The following is an 18,399-nucleotide window of genomic DNA, read 5'->3' as shown; positions in this document are numbered from 1 at the left end:
GAGTGCTAATACTTAGCAACATACAAACATTTGGTTAAAAATAGAAATGCCAAAATTCCTTTTCCTTATTATTCTATTAATCTCATTCAAACCACAATATGAAATGAAAAACATCCGTCAAATACATTTTCTTGTCTTTATTACAAATGTTTCATATATAAAACCAGAAACGACACAACATTCATTTCTTTTCTGCTTTGGCCTTGGGACTGAAGAAGGAGGACATGGTCTTCATGCCGGTCTTGTCCGCCTTGGCCAGAGATTTCTGAGCCGCAGTCATCTTCTTGGGCGGCTGGAATAAAGGAGAAGGAAAAAAAAAAATCAATATAACTCCACACCTTTCATTCTAAATCAAGCACGTCATTTCTAGCCGAGAAAATACATTGTTCCACAAGGTAATCTCCTCTGACCCATATGTGTATGCTACACACGAGGCTCACAGAACACAGCATTCAACAAACAAGAGCTACACTGACAATCACTCCAGAGATGAAAGCAAAGAAACAACCATCAGTCATTATATCACCAGAACAAATGCTGCTCGGAGCAAATAGTAGTTGGGTCTACTCAGGCAGGCTGCTCCGTATATATACACTCACTTTCCGCGCAAAGTCTGCACTGTTGAATTTGGTATAGTCCTCTTCGGCCTCCACTGGCTTGTCTGAAAGTTTCCGCTTCTGCCAAACGAGGAAGTAAGACAAGCTTTTCATGACAAAGAGGACCAACGGTTGATTTTTGTTGGTTTTTTTTACCACAGAAACACACACACCACTACAAGCTGGGATGACGTTACACGCAAGCACAATGCATCAATGTTAGTGAGGTGGAGGACTACAGAAAAGATGCGCGGTGGTTGTGACGGCATGCAGAAAGAGAAGAGAATATGCTGCACTGACTTCACACGTCTGAGAGACGCGAACATACCTTGGAAGGAGGTTCTGGCTCCTTTGGGCTCGTGAGCTCTGGTAACCTGTGGGGGTGAAATGAGAAGAGGCATGCTCGATCACCTGAGCGCTAATAATTATCATAACTTACAAGTGTTCGAAGTCTGGACTTACTGCAAGTGTTTGAGGAGGGCTTTGCTCAGGTCTTCGCTGAGGTACTCTGATATCAGGCCGTGAGCATAGCGTAGGTAGTCCTCTGAATCACAAAGCATGGCCAGTAAATAGCAATAAAATCATACTTTAAGTTTGGTATATGAGAAAATGTTATTTTAGGATTATAACCCATAGATGTCAATGGTGTAATATTACTGCCATCTATTGGTCATCATCATCATAGGAGGGTGAGACTGGAATATAACAGTGATAACTTAAGAAGTGAAGTGGCCTGTCGGTGAGGCGGCGTACCGTCGTGGTAGTCCGACTCTGACTTCACTGTGATGTATGTTGTGGATTTGACTCTTTCTCCCACAGAGATATTCCTCCCCTTGAGCACACCGACTGTCCTCTCCACCTACACAAACAAGTCAAACCGAATTACGCAATTCCACCGCGTAAAAGCAACTGTTTTAATTTCATGTAAAATAGCGGCGACGAGCTCTTCGGAATACCTTTTTCTTCAACCAATTCATCGTCTTCTCGTGACTGTATCGGTGGAACCTCTGTTTTCCCACCTCTGGAAGTATGAAACGCAGCATTCAAACACAATGCAAATCGGCGTTAACAGTCGAGCGATATTAGCTTCAGAAATAAACTTCACCTTTTTCCTCGGCAATGTGGTGCAGCGAGGCCAGGGAACGTGTGCAGCGCAGCAGCCTTGAGCAGGCTGGGAATTCCTCATCCACAACAACTTGATCCACAGGCTGGAACTTCCCCTGAGCCGCAGGTGACATTAAAAAAAAAAAGATAAAAACAGATATTCGCCTTCCATATGAGAGGTCTAAATGTGATTGTGATGTCATTCATACACTGTTAAAGCTATTTTAGAGGCACGATGTTGCTGCTCTAGCGTCTATTATTATGATACCATGGCCACCGCTCCAGTTTTTATTTGTGATGGCGTCAAATACTCTGGTACAGTAAATACGCTCATTTGGTATCAAACTTAAATTACTACCTCTTCACCCTCCTACAGCTAATTGAGGTGAATTCCTTCTCATGGTGGAGGCCCAACAGATACTTAGTTTACTATATAAAGTAAGTTAGATATGGAGTTTTAAACACTGTGAGATTAATGCAGATTTCCGTTTCTTACCTCTTTGCCAGATTTGATCAAATAGGGCATAATTAGATAGAGAGGATCCATTGGTGTTACGAAGAGAAGTCTCCCATCTGTGAAGAAAGACACATACACCTGATTAACGTTCAAATCCTGAACCCAGACCACAGTTCATATGACAGAATAAAAGTGCAGCACCTCTAAATATTTAAATGCACAAAGTTAACCACTATAACTTTATAACAAACTTAAACTTTCAATCAACATGTCATACAGTCACAAAGACGGGTCATATTAAGATTGCACACCAGGTGGCATTATGTGACCCTGGTTAGGTTCTTGTCATAATACATGGACACTATTCCTGACATGTTAAATATTTGTTTCAATTGTTATGACTATTTTACAGCTTGTGGGGCCTAAAAGTAACGTGAGCCACCTTTTGTAGCAGCGTTTGTAATGAGGATGAGGTCGCTTCAGAGAGTACACTGTGATGAGGAACGAGACCAACCTCTCTGTACAGTCTGGCCAACAAACCACGAGTGGAAATCTTCTTCAAATGCTTTGACCTCAAACAGCTGTACGTCACCACTGCTCAGCATATACAGAGATGTTGCGTCTGCAGGATAAATAAAAAAGAAAGAAAGAGGAACTGTGTTATTGTCAAAGGCCGTTCACAGCTGGGGGAACTCAAAGGCTTGTCTTATATATGATATATATACTTATTTATTCTGTACACACCCTCATGTTTCATTCATGTTAATACAGTCTCGTTAGGGCTGCACATACTTTCATCTTTTATTGTTGATCTGCAATATATTTTCTTGAAAACATTCAGTGCTACTCCCCAAAAACGCATTTTGTGTATCCGTGAGGTCTAACAGATGAAAATGCATTTCCTTCCTCATAAAACATCTGCGAGGTAAATAAAACAGCTCCACAGCACTACTAGAGGTAAAGGAAATAATAATAATTCCACAGGGAACACTCAATATTTTCAGTACTTTTGTAAATTACATTATTTCAGTCCCTCAGATGTAAATATTTGTTGATTTTCATAATCTAGATTTAGGTTTTTTTATGTAATAGTTGGACAAAACAAGCTATTTGAAGACGTCACCTCGGGCTGTGGGAACTTGAAATGCACATTTGACATTATCATCTGACAAAATAAAATAATAATAATAAAAGACTGACCTGTGGAGGGATTCCTCAGTCTCACAAAGGCTGGTTCACTGTCGTGTTTCTTTGAGTCGATGGAAGAGTCTGCGGACACCAGAGAAGAAGAAGCAAGTTCAGATCCATGATGGAGCATCACTGCTCACTCTGTGGGAGAGGATCACTGTCTGGTTGCACGTCAGTCTGACAACTCATCTGCAAAGTTAAATGAAGCACTGACGTGATGATTACCGCTGGTTCTGTTGGAAGAGTTTGCAACAAAGTAACTAACGTTAACAGTTAGCCAACTTACAAGATACCCTTTATTTCCTACGTGGCTAAAGTTGAGCATGATGCACGATGACTAACAATTCTACCTTTAAGTAAAGTGCGTACTTGAAGGGATGACGGTTTTAAGGACTAATAACGTTGCTACGTAGCGTTAAAAAGCTCGCTATCTTAGTTAACGTTAGCTCAAAGTGAACGTACTATCGCACTGCTTCACCTACCTGCAGCAATGACTACCCAACTGTTATTCTGCACATTTGGCGCTCGCTTCTTTTTAGTAGCCATGTTGTACGATTCAGCTTAAAGTTGGTGAATTTCTGTTGAAGTGGTTCGCTATTGCTGTAAAAATGAATGTTTGTTTTTGGCTTTAAGTGTCGGCCTACTGGACGTGAGGGCTCGTTTTTGCCTGACGACATGAGCTCAGAAAAAAGGCGCGCCTCTCTCTCTCTCTCTGAGCACTTTCTGCGTTCGTCTCACAGGAGAAAACGAGACTTTCATTATTACGCTGTCAGCTCATTTTCTTCATTATCTTTAAGAACAAGCTACACTCAACACGTTTTTGAGAACAAATACATATTTCCGCAATGAAATAAGCGTAGAAGGGGACTAAAAACACACCGTAATAGTCTTTTAATTCACCCCGTTCACCCTGTTTTTAATTAAGTGGAACATTCCGCGGTGACGTCATGTCAACCTGCAGTTCACAAGTTCGGCCGCTAGAGGCCGCTCAAGAATCGTGATAATAATTACATGGTAACACCCGAGGTTCGCCCTGCACAGTTTACCTCCTTGTCACTTAGCTGATATTTCAGAAATTGTGGTTTGGTGTCACAAAGAGCCAAAAGGTCTCAGCTCCCAGCTGCAGGTTGTTTGGTGACCAGTTGTCCTTTGGCACACTGGCACACAGCAGATCGGGGTATCCATCTGTCCTTCAGTAAGAGGAGGGCATCTCTCACACTCTCTCTCAGGATATGACACTGTGTCTCAGTTGGTTTACAGTGAGTCACTTTTTTTTTTTTTTCTCCCTCTTACACTGTTTATGTGGATGCTCAAATGGGGATACGTCGGATGCTTGTGTGTGTTTTCATCTCCATTAGCTGTGTCATCAATTTGTTAAACTGTTTGGGGGTCCCTCTGATACGTTTGTATAGCTTCTTTTTTTTTGAGCTGTTGATTTCTCTCCCACCTTAAGACACCCACAGCACAGCCCATTAACACGTTTTTAATCAGCTTGATTTGGTAATGAAGAAGTGAGGGATTTGACTGCTGGGTGACTGAGCTTTTAAAAAATCGCCATTTGCCAGCCCAGTGTCCCTGTGAGGAGCAGCAAGTAAAGAAAATCTAGAGCCTACGCAGGGTGATATATGGGTTCATGTTCCTCTGACTAGCTCATTTTAAGGTTACCTTTTTTCTGCCTTTTCAGTTTATTGTGTCTTGTATCACTTTATTTACTTTTTCTTCAGCCCATGTGAAAATGTTGCCTTGCAGGCCAATATGCCCAGATTTGATCAACACATGCTCTCGTCTAAACCCTTTGAACTCCTCCTTAAAATCAGTTCGATTTATGTTGCTGTAGTCTGTGGCAAAGAGAGCGTGGGTGAGATATTGTCTGTGAATTACTTGTTTTATCGGTCCCGGGGGTATCATACACAACTCTCTGTGTCTAAACAGAATATTCCATGAAAGCTTTCTTTCTTTTTGGGCTGCTTGAGGGAACGTCTGTGTTTCTGACTGCCAGGGAGAACAACAGCGGCCTTTCTGATACGCCGGACCACAGACAGCCCCAGAGAGCCGAGTCCTCTGTCACCATCATGCAGACGAGAACAAAGCGGGTCTAAATTTAGGCCCCGATGTGGCTTCATAGACGCAGAGTGAGAGACCTCTCCATCCTCTCCCAAACCCAAATGCTCATACATCACACATCCAAGAAAAAGAAGCCATGTCTGTTCTGCCATCTCCCCCTCAAGCTCTGCTTCCTTCTTCCCCATGTGATTCACGTATGAGCTTGCTATTTTTATTAGAAATAAGATGATTTCAATAAACGTCTCTGTGGAGGTAGGAGTCTATTGCAGCCAGCAGGCGGTAGACGGTTGGTTACACTCTGCTGAGCACATTGAACAGCCCCATGGTCCTATCTATCTCTGTGGCCTCATTTGAAGTGGTCCAAAGCGGGGTGACTGGTTACAGCTTACATATCGACTCAGCCTCATGGCACCACCATGTGCTGTGCGCTACCAAAGGAGTGTTTTTTTTTTACCCACTCTTCAGGATTCATCTTCAGGATTTATGGGGCAAAAAGAGCTGATTTCAAGAGCAAACACATTCACATGTTTTAACTGCCATGGCTGCCAAGAGAAAAGCAGGTTATAAATAGAAAGAGAACATCACTTAGGGTGTCACTTTTTCTGTATAGATACAGACATAGGCTGTTGTTTCACGCAGCTGTTCAAGCCACATTTTGAATTCCCCGCAGATCTTCAGCTCAAGGAGGTAATGCACACATTAATACTAGACATGCACACACACACAAAAACAGATGTGGAGAGAATTCCCCTTGGCAGCAGAAGCCTTTGAGTCATCATCTGGGATTCCCTTCCTCTCACTTCCAAATATGGGTGGGATTGTGAGAGAGAGCGGGAGGCAGAATGTGGAAGGCAGAGTGGAACCCCCTCGTGATGTCAGAGCTCTGGAACAGTGAGCCTCACTGACTGACTGGAAATTCACAGGAAGGAATGTCGGGAATGCAAGAATCACCGAAATGCTATTCCCGCATGTGTATTTGTAAAGTCTGAGTTTCAGCACACATGCCTCATGTGCACCCACACACACACACACACCCATCCACCCACACACACACCCACACACACACACACACATAATGTTCTTCGTCCAGTCCTCTCACTGGGGAGATATTCCTTCCCGTAAAGTCTTATTCCTCTTCACCCCACGAGATGGTGACTCCTTATTCCCAGCATCGGTTGCTCTGTGTGAGGCCTCTGATTGAATGTGGTATTTCCCCTCTCCCTAAAAGCAGAGAATGGCTTGAAGATAAACTGTATGCTTGTGAATAATGTGAAAATACTTCGATTTTTCAGTTTTTATGGAAACTGTTTTACTTTTTACACCACTACATTTATGTGAAGGCTGTAGTTACTTAGCAGAGTGTATGCAAATTGCAAATCATTTAACAACCAGTGCTCCTATACTCGAATACTGCAGGCCTCAGGTCAGTTGATTCATGGTCATTTTACTAAACGCAATTGTATTTAGAAATAAGTGTAATGTATAGTATGACTTTAAATAATACAAGTTTTAAATCTACATTTTGACACATGGCTCCTCTATAAGCCAGGACCTAAAAATAGGGGGAAAAAGCAAGAGCCACCTTAAGCCTCTTATGATTTCAGTTTATATTGTGCTTCAGTACATTTTACCAGATAATCACTACAAATCAAATGATGATCAAATTACTACAAACAGTTGCCAAGCAGTAAACCAGGGTCCTTTGGGGCCCATGAGGATCTGAGGTCTAGGGCAGTTCTACTACCATCCACCCTGTCAAGTTAGGAATTATGGAACCAAAGTTATTAATCTCAGCACTTCAAAGTTTGAAAAGCTGTTTTTGCACACGAGAAAACAACAACAGCTCCGAGCGATTCTGTTGTTTTGTGTATGTACTGTTGCATGACTCAGATGTTTGAGTCAGATGAAATGAAAGAATGAGAGTAGTGCTATAAAACAATGTTTTGGTGAGTGGGATCCTGTTTTTGTTTTTTATCCCTTGCTCACCATTTAGGAAACCAAACCACTCGATATGCATTCCTGCCCATGGCTTCACACCACTCCACTACTACTACACACTGCGGGTGATGTGCCCCAAATGTAGCACTGGGCCAGGAAAAAAAAGAACACTACAATATCGCAAACACGGATGTAAAGAAGTCTATTTTCAGATTTTTCTAAAATATTAGTGTTTTAACAATACAGAAAATGCATTCAATATGTTCAATATGTTTGTTGGACCTCCATATACATGAGGCTTTTTGGTGGGAAACACTGAACATCAACAGTTAACCTTTGTTTGTCCATCAGAAAACTCCACATGGCACCTTTAATATATTACAGCATTATTTAAACTGATTGGAGCATTGTATTACTAAGAACACTCTGTTTTATAAAACATTTCATACTAGGTACAAATTAATTTTGATGCTTTTTAGTGACGTCTGTTCACATCTGTTTTTAAGAAACTCACAGTTTAATGATCATGGAACTAGGGCTAAAATTAGCAGAAAAGTAATCCCCAGTGATTTTACGTTAAGTTGTTTACCAGGCAAAAGCACCAGAGACACTTTTCCAGTTTGTCAAACGTGACTATTTTCTTCTCTTTATATTACATTATTGTTAAGTTAATACAATTGGGATTGGACAAGGGAAGCAGTTTAAAGATATATAGACAAAATAATTAGTTTATTAATAATAAACAAAAGATGTAGAGATTACCAATGCTGATGTTGCACATTCAAAAATGTAAATACTGGAGGGCAAGGTGTTAAGTGACCAAATTAGAGTTTTTGTACTTGCAGTCCTACATGGCACACTGGGTGTGCGGGTCCTGATGAAAATGTTGACCCCCCCCCCCCCCCCCCCCCCCCCCCCTTTTGTCCATCCCAGAGGCTTTCATCTGCATGATCTCTGCCTGTCTTCTCTCTCCTTTCTCTTCACTCTGTCCCGCCGAGTAGATGTCTCACAATACACCATCCCCAACCCTAATTATTGTTTACTAGGATCAATCTCTCTCTCCCTGTCCCTCTCTCCCTCCCTCCCTCCCTCTCGCTGTACCAGGGACCAGAGATGATGTGGTAATTACATCTGCCGACTGCAGGTCTGCCGCAGACGGCTCCGCAAGTCTCTCTGCTCGGAGAGAAATTAGAGACTGCTCAGCACATGTCCAGGGCTGTAATTAGAATAAGTACTCTGTGAATGAAATGTGTTTATTTGTTTATTTATGAGACCCCATAATTCTAGGCCACTTCTCTGTGCCTCTACTGTCAAAGGTTGGGTCATGTCAGGGGATGTGCACCAGAACCAGAGAATTATGAGACTATGCAACTGTAGTGGCTCTTCTCTCAAGCATGTATTGTTGTACAAATGAAACGTTTAACTCAAAAGCTGTGAAAATGTAAAAAAAACACCCTTATTCAATTCAATACGCACAGGGGTGTTTAGGAAACTGGATCTGGAACGACAAGTAGCTTGTAGTGGCTAATGCTAGCTAACTGTATGCACAACTGAGTCAGTTAGCTAACTTAAAGACGGCTCCACTTGTGCTACTGATACACTAAGTTTAAAGGAATAGTTTGACATTGTGGTAAAGAGTTGGAGTCAGTTAAATTGATTGACACCACTCTCGTGACTGTACGCTAAATATGAAGCTACTGCCAGCAGCTGCTTAGCTCTTATAAAGACTGGGAACAGCTAGCCTGGCTCTGTCAAAGGGTAACGAAATCCGCCCCCCAACACCTCTAAAGTTCATCTAATTAACACGTTGACTTTTTATGACGATTTTCCATTTTATGGGGGTGATTGGCCGTACACTGTGAATTTTGTACAAATTAAACAACGAAGATATAAAGTGGTGAATTTTACAGGTGCCTGTAGGTGTATTTTGTTACAGAGCCAGACTGGTTGTTCCCCTCCTGTTTCCAATTTGTATGCTAACCAGCTGCTGGCTCCAGCTACATGATGCTGTACAGCTCTGAGAGCGGTATCAATCTTCTCAACTAACTCTCAGCAAGGAAGCCAATAGTTCCAAACATGTCAAACTATTTCCTTAAGCCTTGACCAGTATCTCTTTCTTGTCACTTGTGGTCAAGGATGCTGAAAAGAAACATAAATACACTGTTTCCAAAAAGATACATAGCGGTAGGCTCACTTTAATATTTCATGTCATGTAATTTATTTACTTAATGTTTCTGCATAATATAATTCTACTAAATCTACTTCTGTTTACTCTGTATATACAACTCATGTCTGTCCATCATGACCAGTCTGTGGCGCTTATGGTCTCTCTCTTTTCCCTTTTTTGAAAAGTTTTTACGTATTCAAGTTGACCGTCAAAGGATAGAAGGTGTTGCATGTTTTACAGATTTGGGGTTTTGGGCTATATAAATAAAGTAAAGAAAATGTGGAGCATAAGTGGAATCTGTTCCAATCACACTTAAAAGAACAGAGGAAGAGGCTGGACATGGAGTTGCAGCTAAAAATATATTTTTCCAACAAGATGTCTTTTTTTTTCTTTTTTTATCTCACATATCTGCCTTCTACACTTTCAGTATCTGTTTAGCAACTGTTTTCTCTCACTTGTCCGCCGCTGGGACTTTCAAAAATCACTGAGTGTCTCGGACAGAGCAAATATTTCCTCTTATTCACTGGTAGGTGTCTTGAATTTCACTTCGAAGGGATCCAGTTTCCAACACAATCTAGTCGAGGGGACCCAGAGCTGAGGAGGGGCGCTTTCTCCACCAGATTTATGAGCTGCGCGATGAGACAGTCGACAACTCGGGCCATTAAAAGATTATCTGGATCTTTCACAGGCATACTGGGATAAATTGGGAGCAAAGTCATTATGTTCATACCATATAAATCTACAAGGTGGAGGGTGACACGGAGTCTTTGTGTGTCACAGTGTGTTTGTGTGCACGCATGCACGTTGCAGTACAGCTGCGTCACATTTGTGGTTATTTTATATTCCCCCTTAAGACAAATAAAATCTCCAGTATTTAGAGAAATTCTCAGCTTTGAAGGACACTTTTGAGTTAGATACCAAACTGCTGTCAGCATGTATTGCGCATCGTCTGTTATCAAGGATGTTAAATGATTTAACCATGAGGTTTGGGAGTGTTTAGAGTCATTTTCCTTTCTTTGTCAGCCCTCTCACGCTCCGTAATCTGAGAATCATTGCTGGAAGAGAAAAGCAGATGCTGGATGGAGAATAGAGGACAGACAGAAATGCAAATACACGAAGGTGTTGGTGTTGAGGGGGGGGGGGGGGGTAGAGTGACTAGGTACCGGATAGCTGAGAGCTCGGCCTGCAGCCTTTAACTTACCTCACAAGATGGATTGACCCAGCTGCTTCATAAAATAACTAGTCAGTCTTTTAGCGAAATTGTTCCCATGATGGATCTACGCTTTTATGTCAGAACTGTCATTTTTCCACTAAACTAAAACGACTCCCGTCATGATTTCATGTGCTCACCTTAGAGCGGCGCTGAATTCCCTGACCCAACGCACGCGTGTTCAATAAACACATTGGCATTTTAAACACAATCATTCTTAAGTGATGCATGAAATGGTGTATGTCAACGAATATTTATATAGGGACATGAATGGATAGACAGTGTGTAAGTACACTGACTTCATTATTCGTGACCAGAAAGACCAAAACGTTATTCACGGGAAATACAGTCAGGGGTTCTGGCAAATTTCCATGCTATAGGGAATGAAAACTTTACTTGCCGACGCCATCATCTCAGAGTGTGAACAAGAATTGCCACTAAGCTTTTCTAACTGGACGACGAACCAGACGCTTTCATCTCAATAGTAAAACTGGTAATTACTCTCCAGACTGGACCCTGTCTTACAGTCTGCACTTTGTCCTTGGCTTTTTCAGGGATAAGAGCCTTGGCATGTACTGGCCAACTGTAATGTAATCAAAAAAGGCAAGGCCGCGAATCTGGTGGCGTGATGTCATCACAATGAGACACTTGTGTGATATCATAATTATGAGGTAATGGCGGGAGGGGTGTATAAGTTTATGACTTTGGCACACGCTCAGTTTACCGTCAGCCGACTGCAACAGGGTACTAATGAGAATGGATAGCCTGCCTCAAGCTCTCCATGTGTGCCTCTGTGTGCGTGTGTAGGTGTGTGAGAGAGAGAGAGACACACACACACAGAGTGCACATGTTCATGCTTTGATAAATTGATGGTTATTGGCAGAATGATGTAGTCAAGAAGGGGCAGATGCAAATGACCTACAGATACGCGCCAGAGGAGGACACACGAGGGAAGCATGCGAGTTTTGAAGCCAACAGGTTTTACTTGAATCTGATTCAGTTCTCCCACTGACACATAGTCTACTGTTTCTTTGTTACAATGTCTCACAAAGCAAAGATACAGCCAACACAAAACCACTCATCAGATGAGTATCATTGTGAGCTCAGTCGGTCAGAATGACCAAAGGTTGAGTGTGTTTCCAGATTTACTCTTTGCGGTCCGAGCAGTGGCCACAATCCCTCACACATAATCCATCCACAATATGCCCGAGTTTTAGTGTGTTTGCTGTCCTGATTTCTGGTTGCTAGTTAGTTTGGTAATAAAACTTCTTCGACTGAACTCGTTGTTACTCATTCTGAATGAAACAATCAGCCAAGTGAACAAATTGTAAATCCAAATTGTTTTGTGATAAGCATTTCCCCGACATCTTATTCTTTATATTCACGTACCTAATTTCTTGCCTCCCTATAGTGTAAATTGATATTTTTTGTCTACTCTGTACATAAGTCATCTGACGCCTGTCTGTCTGTCCGTCCGTCTGTCCTGAGGGAGGGATTCTTACTCAGTTGCTCTTCTGTAAGTTTCCTCCTGTGACCAGGGTTTGGAATGAAACAGCTACTTTTATTTTCACATGTTCAAAGTATACTAAAGATATTATACAAAATGTATTTTAAAAAGTAGCTCAAATTAACTCTCACCAAGGGATGAACAGTGTATTTTACAGCCTGATGATTAGCCTAGTGTGTTATAGGGAGCATGAAGGAGCTACACCTGATGCGTTTTGCAGCCTAAACGGGCTTGAGGTGGACTGAGGGGGACCAGCTAACCCTACAGCTCTCCATTTTTTTGTTAAAGGGTTTAAGGATAGAGGGTGTCATATTCTGTACAGACAATAATGCCCTTGACTTGACTCTCCCAGTGCTTTGGAACAATTCTACATTTTGAAAAAGTGAACGCTTCGGCTATCGGTCTGACGACAGATAAGCCTCTGGGGGCAAGGTTCTATATTTCTGTGGTTCGGGTGTAGCCAGTCGATATCCGGGCCAAGACTTCCTCTTCTGTGTGCTGCTCAGTGTTTACAGTCTGATAAGCAACTTTAGATGCAAGACTGGAGTTGGAGTTAAAAGAGGACGACGTGTACGACCGGATTATTTAAACCGATAAAAAGATAAATCATTGTCAGACGATAGCCGGTGTGTTCCGATATTACCAATACGTTCCGCCCTTTTTGCTCACGGGCTGTTTACCTGCATTCAACCAAAGACTGCACAAACGTGATTGGTCACGAGAGATGATCAGTCAGTTATTTTTGTTTTTTCTTAGGAGAAATGAATTCTTGACTTGGTGCAGGGCCACCCAAGATTCATGTTGACTGATAATTTTTAATTACAGTAAAGCATCAATAAGATATCAGAAATGATAAATCAGATATTTTTTCTAACATCAGAAATGTCCTGATGATGGTCTGCTTATTTGAGTTTACAATAAAAGGAATGATTAATAAGAAGTAATAAGACACTGATATAGCAGTTAATTTCCTCTCGTATAAGTGACATTCATTGTTGTGAAGTCTTAAAAAGACTCTACCATGAAATTGAAGGACTATTGCACACTGAGGAGGGCACAAACAAAACGTCCTTCATTTTCCCTGCTATTGAATTTTGACATTGAAAACTGAATAGAAGCAGCACAGTAACTGATGTGGGTGTTCGAGCCCTTTGGTTGCAGTACAGCAGCTCATTTTTTCATCTACTTCACATCTTTGATATGACAAATTATTTTTGTTCTAAAAACGATTTCCATTCTATAAAGAAACAGTTAAGAGTTCTTAACTCTTTTCATGAGTGCACATATAGAGAAACATGGTGCAGACACAGAGCACATCATCAATTCTCACATCAACACAATCTTTACGGCAAAATTATTTAAGGACTGAGACAATGAGTTCTACAAAAATGAATCCTGTTTTTTTAAGAAAAAGTAAATGATTAATTGCAATTAAAACTGTACGTTCTGACTAATTGGATGCTAAATTGGACATGGCTCAATCTGCAGTGGTGACCTGCTGTTTCATTGTTAATTACAGTGAGTTAGAAGTGAAAGTGTGACCTCACCCAAACAATCACGTGTGCCAAAGTCACCCTGCAGAAATGACATCATGGATAATGATGTCATCCCAGGATTCCAGACCCTCTCCCATTCCCGCTTAAATGCTTTTAGGCTTGGCTGCACACTCACACACACACACACACACCCACACCGACACACACTAAAGTGTGTGCCTGTTTACACGCTTCTGCTTACACACACACAGACCCATTTCACACACACAAATCCCACTCCAGGAGCCTCACCCAAGACTGAGTCGTGATACAAACAAGACAAGCACCCAACAGATGCGATAAGGATGTCATTTGGCCTCAGAACAAATACAGCAAGTCTCCAGAACTAAAAATGTCTAATATTAAGCTTGTAAACATTCAGCTTTCTGACGGAAGCCAGGCCGCAGCTTCTCATACTCTTGTCAGAAAAAATAAAAGCTACCTTAAATCAGACTCTAAATGTTATCCTCTTGAGTCTACCTTGAAATACCCCAAAATATAGTACTGTAAACCACTGTGTATATTTTCTGCTTATAAGTGAAGATACAACAAATGGCAGTAAAAAAAAGTGTGTGCCATGTGTGTTGAGGAAGAGTCTTTCAACAGAGCCAGGTGCCTTCTTTGAGCAGGTTTTTTTTGTGAGCCCATGGCGTCTAAATATTTAAATGACTACATTATCTGGATTTGTGTAACTTCCACATTGCTCGGCAGTTTGTTAAAATGGTTATGCTTCTGTGCATTCGTTTAGATAGGCTGAACTAAAATCTTGTGGTATTATGATGGCAGCGGTAGATTGCAATTAAACTAACTTGCTCCCCTCTCTCCCTCTCTCTCTCCCTCTCGCTCTCAAACCTATATACTACACAGGCTCCCCCAAGGGCTCTGTGCCCAGCGCCTGACCTTAGTAAATACGTGGCTAATTTGAAGCATGTGGCGGCAAATTGGAAACACCGAGCTTTTAAAACTATGGACTTTTCTTTTGCACATGCTAATTCCTCCCAGGAGATCCCATCAGATGAAATGACCCAAAGCATGTCAATGTTAGGGCAATGTTAGGACATTTAGGCCCACGGAGTGGAAGGAGGGAGGGGGGTTCGAAGGGTGGACAAAGTGCGGCTGAAGGGCAGAGGAGTGAGTTACAGAGGGTGTGTTTAAAAGGAGGAAATTTACACCAAACACCGCTGACGCTCTCCTCCCTCTTTTACTGTCTCCCTCTTTATCTGCCACATGCTCACAAACACACACACACATACACACACACACACACATCCCACGCACAGGTGGAAATTCTTAGTGCTTTACCTTCTGTTCAAGGGAGAGCTGCATGTTCCATATAGGACAACAGGTGCGAGCAAGGCAGGAGTGCACATGTGCTTGTGCTTAGGGAATGCTTGCAGCATTGCTCCCTAGAGCATTGCTGAAGCAAGCATAACGAAAACTTAAATAATGTCTCATAGATATTTTAAAAATGGTACACTTAAGGTTTGGAAGGGGAATATCTTTTCTCCATTAATATACAGTTGACAATTTAATAATATACTTGTTTTAACGTACTGTTATTTGTTTATTTTTTTACCATATTTTATTGTAAATTTTCACATCTTTCCATTTTTAAATTATGTCTCATACTATTGCACTGTGTTTATTGTTATGCACCATTCACATAGCCAAATTCCTTGTATGTGTAACGTACTTGGCAATATTCTTTTTTGCAATAAATACCCTCCCTCTATGCTTGGCATTAAGATGAGGGCCCCAGTTTTCCAACAATCTGGAGGATCTCTCCCGCTTTGTGTCCACAGACAAGCTTGCTGGTTGGTCTAAATATAGGCCCTGGTCCCCTCTGGAGGCTGCAGCAGGTGGAGGTGACGGGGGCCCTGGCCTGTGCTCTTGGGACAGATGGATGAACCCCATGACCAAAGCCCCGGACCTCACAATCTAGTTATAGAACTGATAATGATATCCCAACCTCGGCGGTGCTCACACACACCTCTAAAAATGAGTCTGTCATTGCCTCAAAATGATGGTTATAATCTGTGCCATACTATGTTACAATCCCAGGCAGAAAAACAACAGGCTTCACTGGCAGACTCTGAAAACCACTTATCAAAACTCCTCAGCACCGCCACATGAAAACCTCCAACCATGCCTCAATATTTTGAGACTTGCAACATGTAATTTGAGACCAGCTTTTGTGGGCACACAGTCTCCGAAGCTCACCATTGTCCCCTCTATAGAAAGAGAAGGAAAAGAAAAACACAGCAAAAGTGCTGCGACTTTACCTTTCCGCCTTAATGACTCCAACATCTACTACTTCACATGATGTCTATCCCCTCCGTTTCTCTTTTCAGAAAGTTGCTGATCCCCATATTGCTGGCCCATTCACCAGGATGACATCATTTGTTCAGACCGTGCCAACTGTGCTCAATAAAGCTGAGGCGTGTTTCAGTGTGGGATTGCCTCTGCTGCACTGAGACTCGTATGAAAGACGTGAGTGAGATGATCTTTCCTCTAAAACTAGTCATGGCAAAAAATTGGAGAGTATGGCTTGTCACCAGGATTCACTGATTGTAAAGAATCTGAATCGACAACATTCTTTGCTGTCTCCTGTGGGAGTTACTGTGTGTATAGCCGAGCTCAGAGAGGTAAACTGCTCCGTGGTGATGCCTTTTATTGTGAAACGGTTTGCGGTGGGCTCTAATTCAAGAAATATAAAGCGGTAATTGGTGAATTATAGAGATGCTGGTAGGTAATTCGAGACTGTCCTCCAAAGGATAATGGCAGCATCAGTGCTTTAACCAATGTGTTAGCATTCAAGTGACAAAGCCCTCCAGCAGCTGTGGGAAATATTTTGGGAGCAAAGGAGGAAGTCAGGTGACGGTATTATAAGGTGACCAAGTGTGCGCTGAGCGGAGGTCTGGGTGGATACATGGGTCAACAAAATATCAAACTGTTTGTTTTTCCAGTTTCAAATCGACAGTCAACATTTACTTTTTATAAATCATGATCGTGAAAGCATTAAACTCATTTCCTGCTGCTTGTTCCCCACTTATTCCTGGCATTGCACATTCCATTGCAAAATTCCTATTAGCTTTGGCCTCCTGCTGGGCATGGTCATGCCGAGCCTTAGCCATGTGTTTATCATTGTAACCTTGATGAAGAAGGTAACGGTCCTTAATCAAGAAGTCATTTTAACCCAAATCACACTTTTTTTCCCCAAAACATAACTAAGTCACATTATAAAACAGATTTATTTTTCAACAGTGATTTGTGACGGTTTGAGAAGGCAAAGACAAATGACGTCGTCCAGGCATCAGATCAGAAAATATTTCCAAATCTCAATCTACGGGTTATGGACAAACACCCTGTTGTGTCATTTGAAGGACTGGTTGAGCAGTCGATACCACTTTCATGTCTGTAGGACAAATATGAAGTTACAGCCAGCAGGTGGTTAGCATAGCTTAGCATAACAACTAAAAACAGGGGGAAACAGCTGTCCAAAGCTAACAAAACAGTCTACCAACGCCTCTATAGCTGACTAATTAACTCTTTATGTCACATTTGCTTAATTCGTACAGAAAGCCAAGCACAAACGAGAAGGTGTGGTTTCAGGGGGGTTATGACTCCAAGCTGTTTCCACTCTTTGTGCTAAGCTAAGCTAACCTGCTGCTTGCTGTAGCCTCAAATTTACCTCACAGACAAGAAAGGTGTCGATCATCCCGACTAACTCTCAGCAAGAAGGCAAACAAGCGCATTTCCAAAAACGTTGAATTATTCCTTTAAAGCCATTTGTGTATCCGAATTTTGCATCATACAGTGAAGTCTTAAATATATCAGTGTTAACAACAGACAATAGAGCCAAACAAGTTCAGCCTGTCTGTGGCACTCCTCCGTGTACTAGTTTTAAACCTAATGACAGTGTATGCCTGGGCTTTGTGGTGTTATGGCAGCAGCAGTGTTGTGTAATTAAACTAACTTGCCCCTCGGAGTCTTCGCCACACCTCCACTCTTCTGTCTCTGCCCTCACATCACACCACCGCTGCTCCAAAGACTAGCTCGCCTCTTTCTTTGTGTGAGTGTTTTCTGCCTTCCCCTCCTTGTTCTCCTTGCCCTGCTCTCTGCGAGCACTTGTGCTAGCACGGCAGTTTGGCTGATGGTCTGGGTATAGCGGGTGTGTGTCAAACAGCACCTTCCCTCAGAGGAAAGAAACAGAGGGAGAGCTGCAGGAGGAGGAGGGAGCACACACACTCACACACACGGCACAAACACACATACACTGCATGGTGATGTCATCTGAAATGACATCATCCCATGGATGGGAGCCAAGGGACCTGATGGGTTAGCATCCTCCAGTGAGTTAAAGGGAGAGAGCGAGAAGGAGACAGTAAGAGAGAGACTTGTAAATAAAGACAAGGGGGAATGGACACTAGGAGAGAAAGAGAGAGACAATGACTGTGATCTGAATTTTCATTCTTTGTTTTCCACACGACTCGCCTCTTGATCTTGCGGTCTTCGCAGAGCCATGCGTCTCTCTTTTAGGGAATACTTCCTTCATTTCCAATTGCAGGTGTTACCCTCCTGAGGGAAGTATGCATGAGTGCAGTTAAAGTGCAGCTAGAGTGCAAGTGAATCA

At 42.1% G+C, this 18,399-nt stretch overlaps 1 protein-coding gene across 4 annotated transcripts; it reads right to left on the bottom strand.

Moving 5' to 3' along the window:
* Positions 1-122: 122 nt before the first annotated feature.
* rnaseh2b (ribonuclease H2, subunit B) lies at positions 123-4,037 on the bottom strand. Of its 4 annotated transcripts, none has more exons than XM_076106308.1 (11): positions 3,828-4,035; positions 3,358-3,426; positions 2,672-2,779; positions 2,197-2,273; positions 1,702-1,816; positions 1,553-1,617; positions 1,350-1,455; positions 1,059-1,140; positions 925-970; positions 600-677; positions 123-292 (listed from the first exon to the last, which is right to left on the bottom strand). In XM_076106308.1, the coding sequence occupies exons 1-11, from the start codon at positions 3,889-3,891 to the stop codon at positions 182-184; spliced, it is 921 nt and encodes a 306-aa protein (XP_075962423.1). In that variant the 5' UTR covers positions 3,892-4,035; the 3' UTR covers positions 123-181. The 4 variants fall into 4 exon arrangements, with proteins under 4 accessions (XP_075962423.1, XP_075962432.1, XP_075962443.1 ...); XM_076106317.1 differs by having other exon boundaries at positions 3,358-3,534; positions 3,828-4,020; XM_076106328.1 differs by lacking the exon at positions 3,828-4,035 and adding an exon at positions 3,632-3,799.
* Positions 4,038-18,399: the final 14,362 nt, after the last annotated feature.

Source organism: Anarhichas minor, unplaced genomic scaffold (assembly GCF_050575085.1).
Source record: "Anarhichas minor isolate MPS153535 unplaced genomic scaffold, ASM5057508v1 ptg000004l, whole genome shotgun sequence".
Classification (NCBI taxonomy): Eukaryota; Metazoa; Chordata; class Actinopteri; order Perciformes; family Anarhichadidae; genus Anarhichas; species Anarhichas minor.
The sequence above is the reverse complement of the archived record's forward strand: the minus strand, read 5'-3'. Positions and strand labels throughout refer to the sequence as shown.

Coding starts and splice junctions, on each gene's coding strand:
- rnaseh2b (XM_076106308.1), bottom strand. CDS start 3,891: ATGGCTACTAAAAAGAAGCGAGCGCCAAATGTGCAGAATAACAGTTGG. Junction 1,141..1,349: donor AGAGTCGGACTACCACGACG/GTACGCCGCCTC, acceptor TTTGTGATTCAG/AGGACTACCTACGCTATGCT. Junction 678..924: donor AGCCAGAACCTCCTTCCAAG/GTATGTTCGCGT, acceptor CTCGTTTGGCAG/AAGCGGAAACTTTCAGACAA.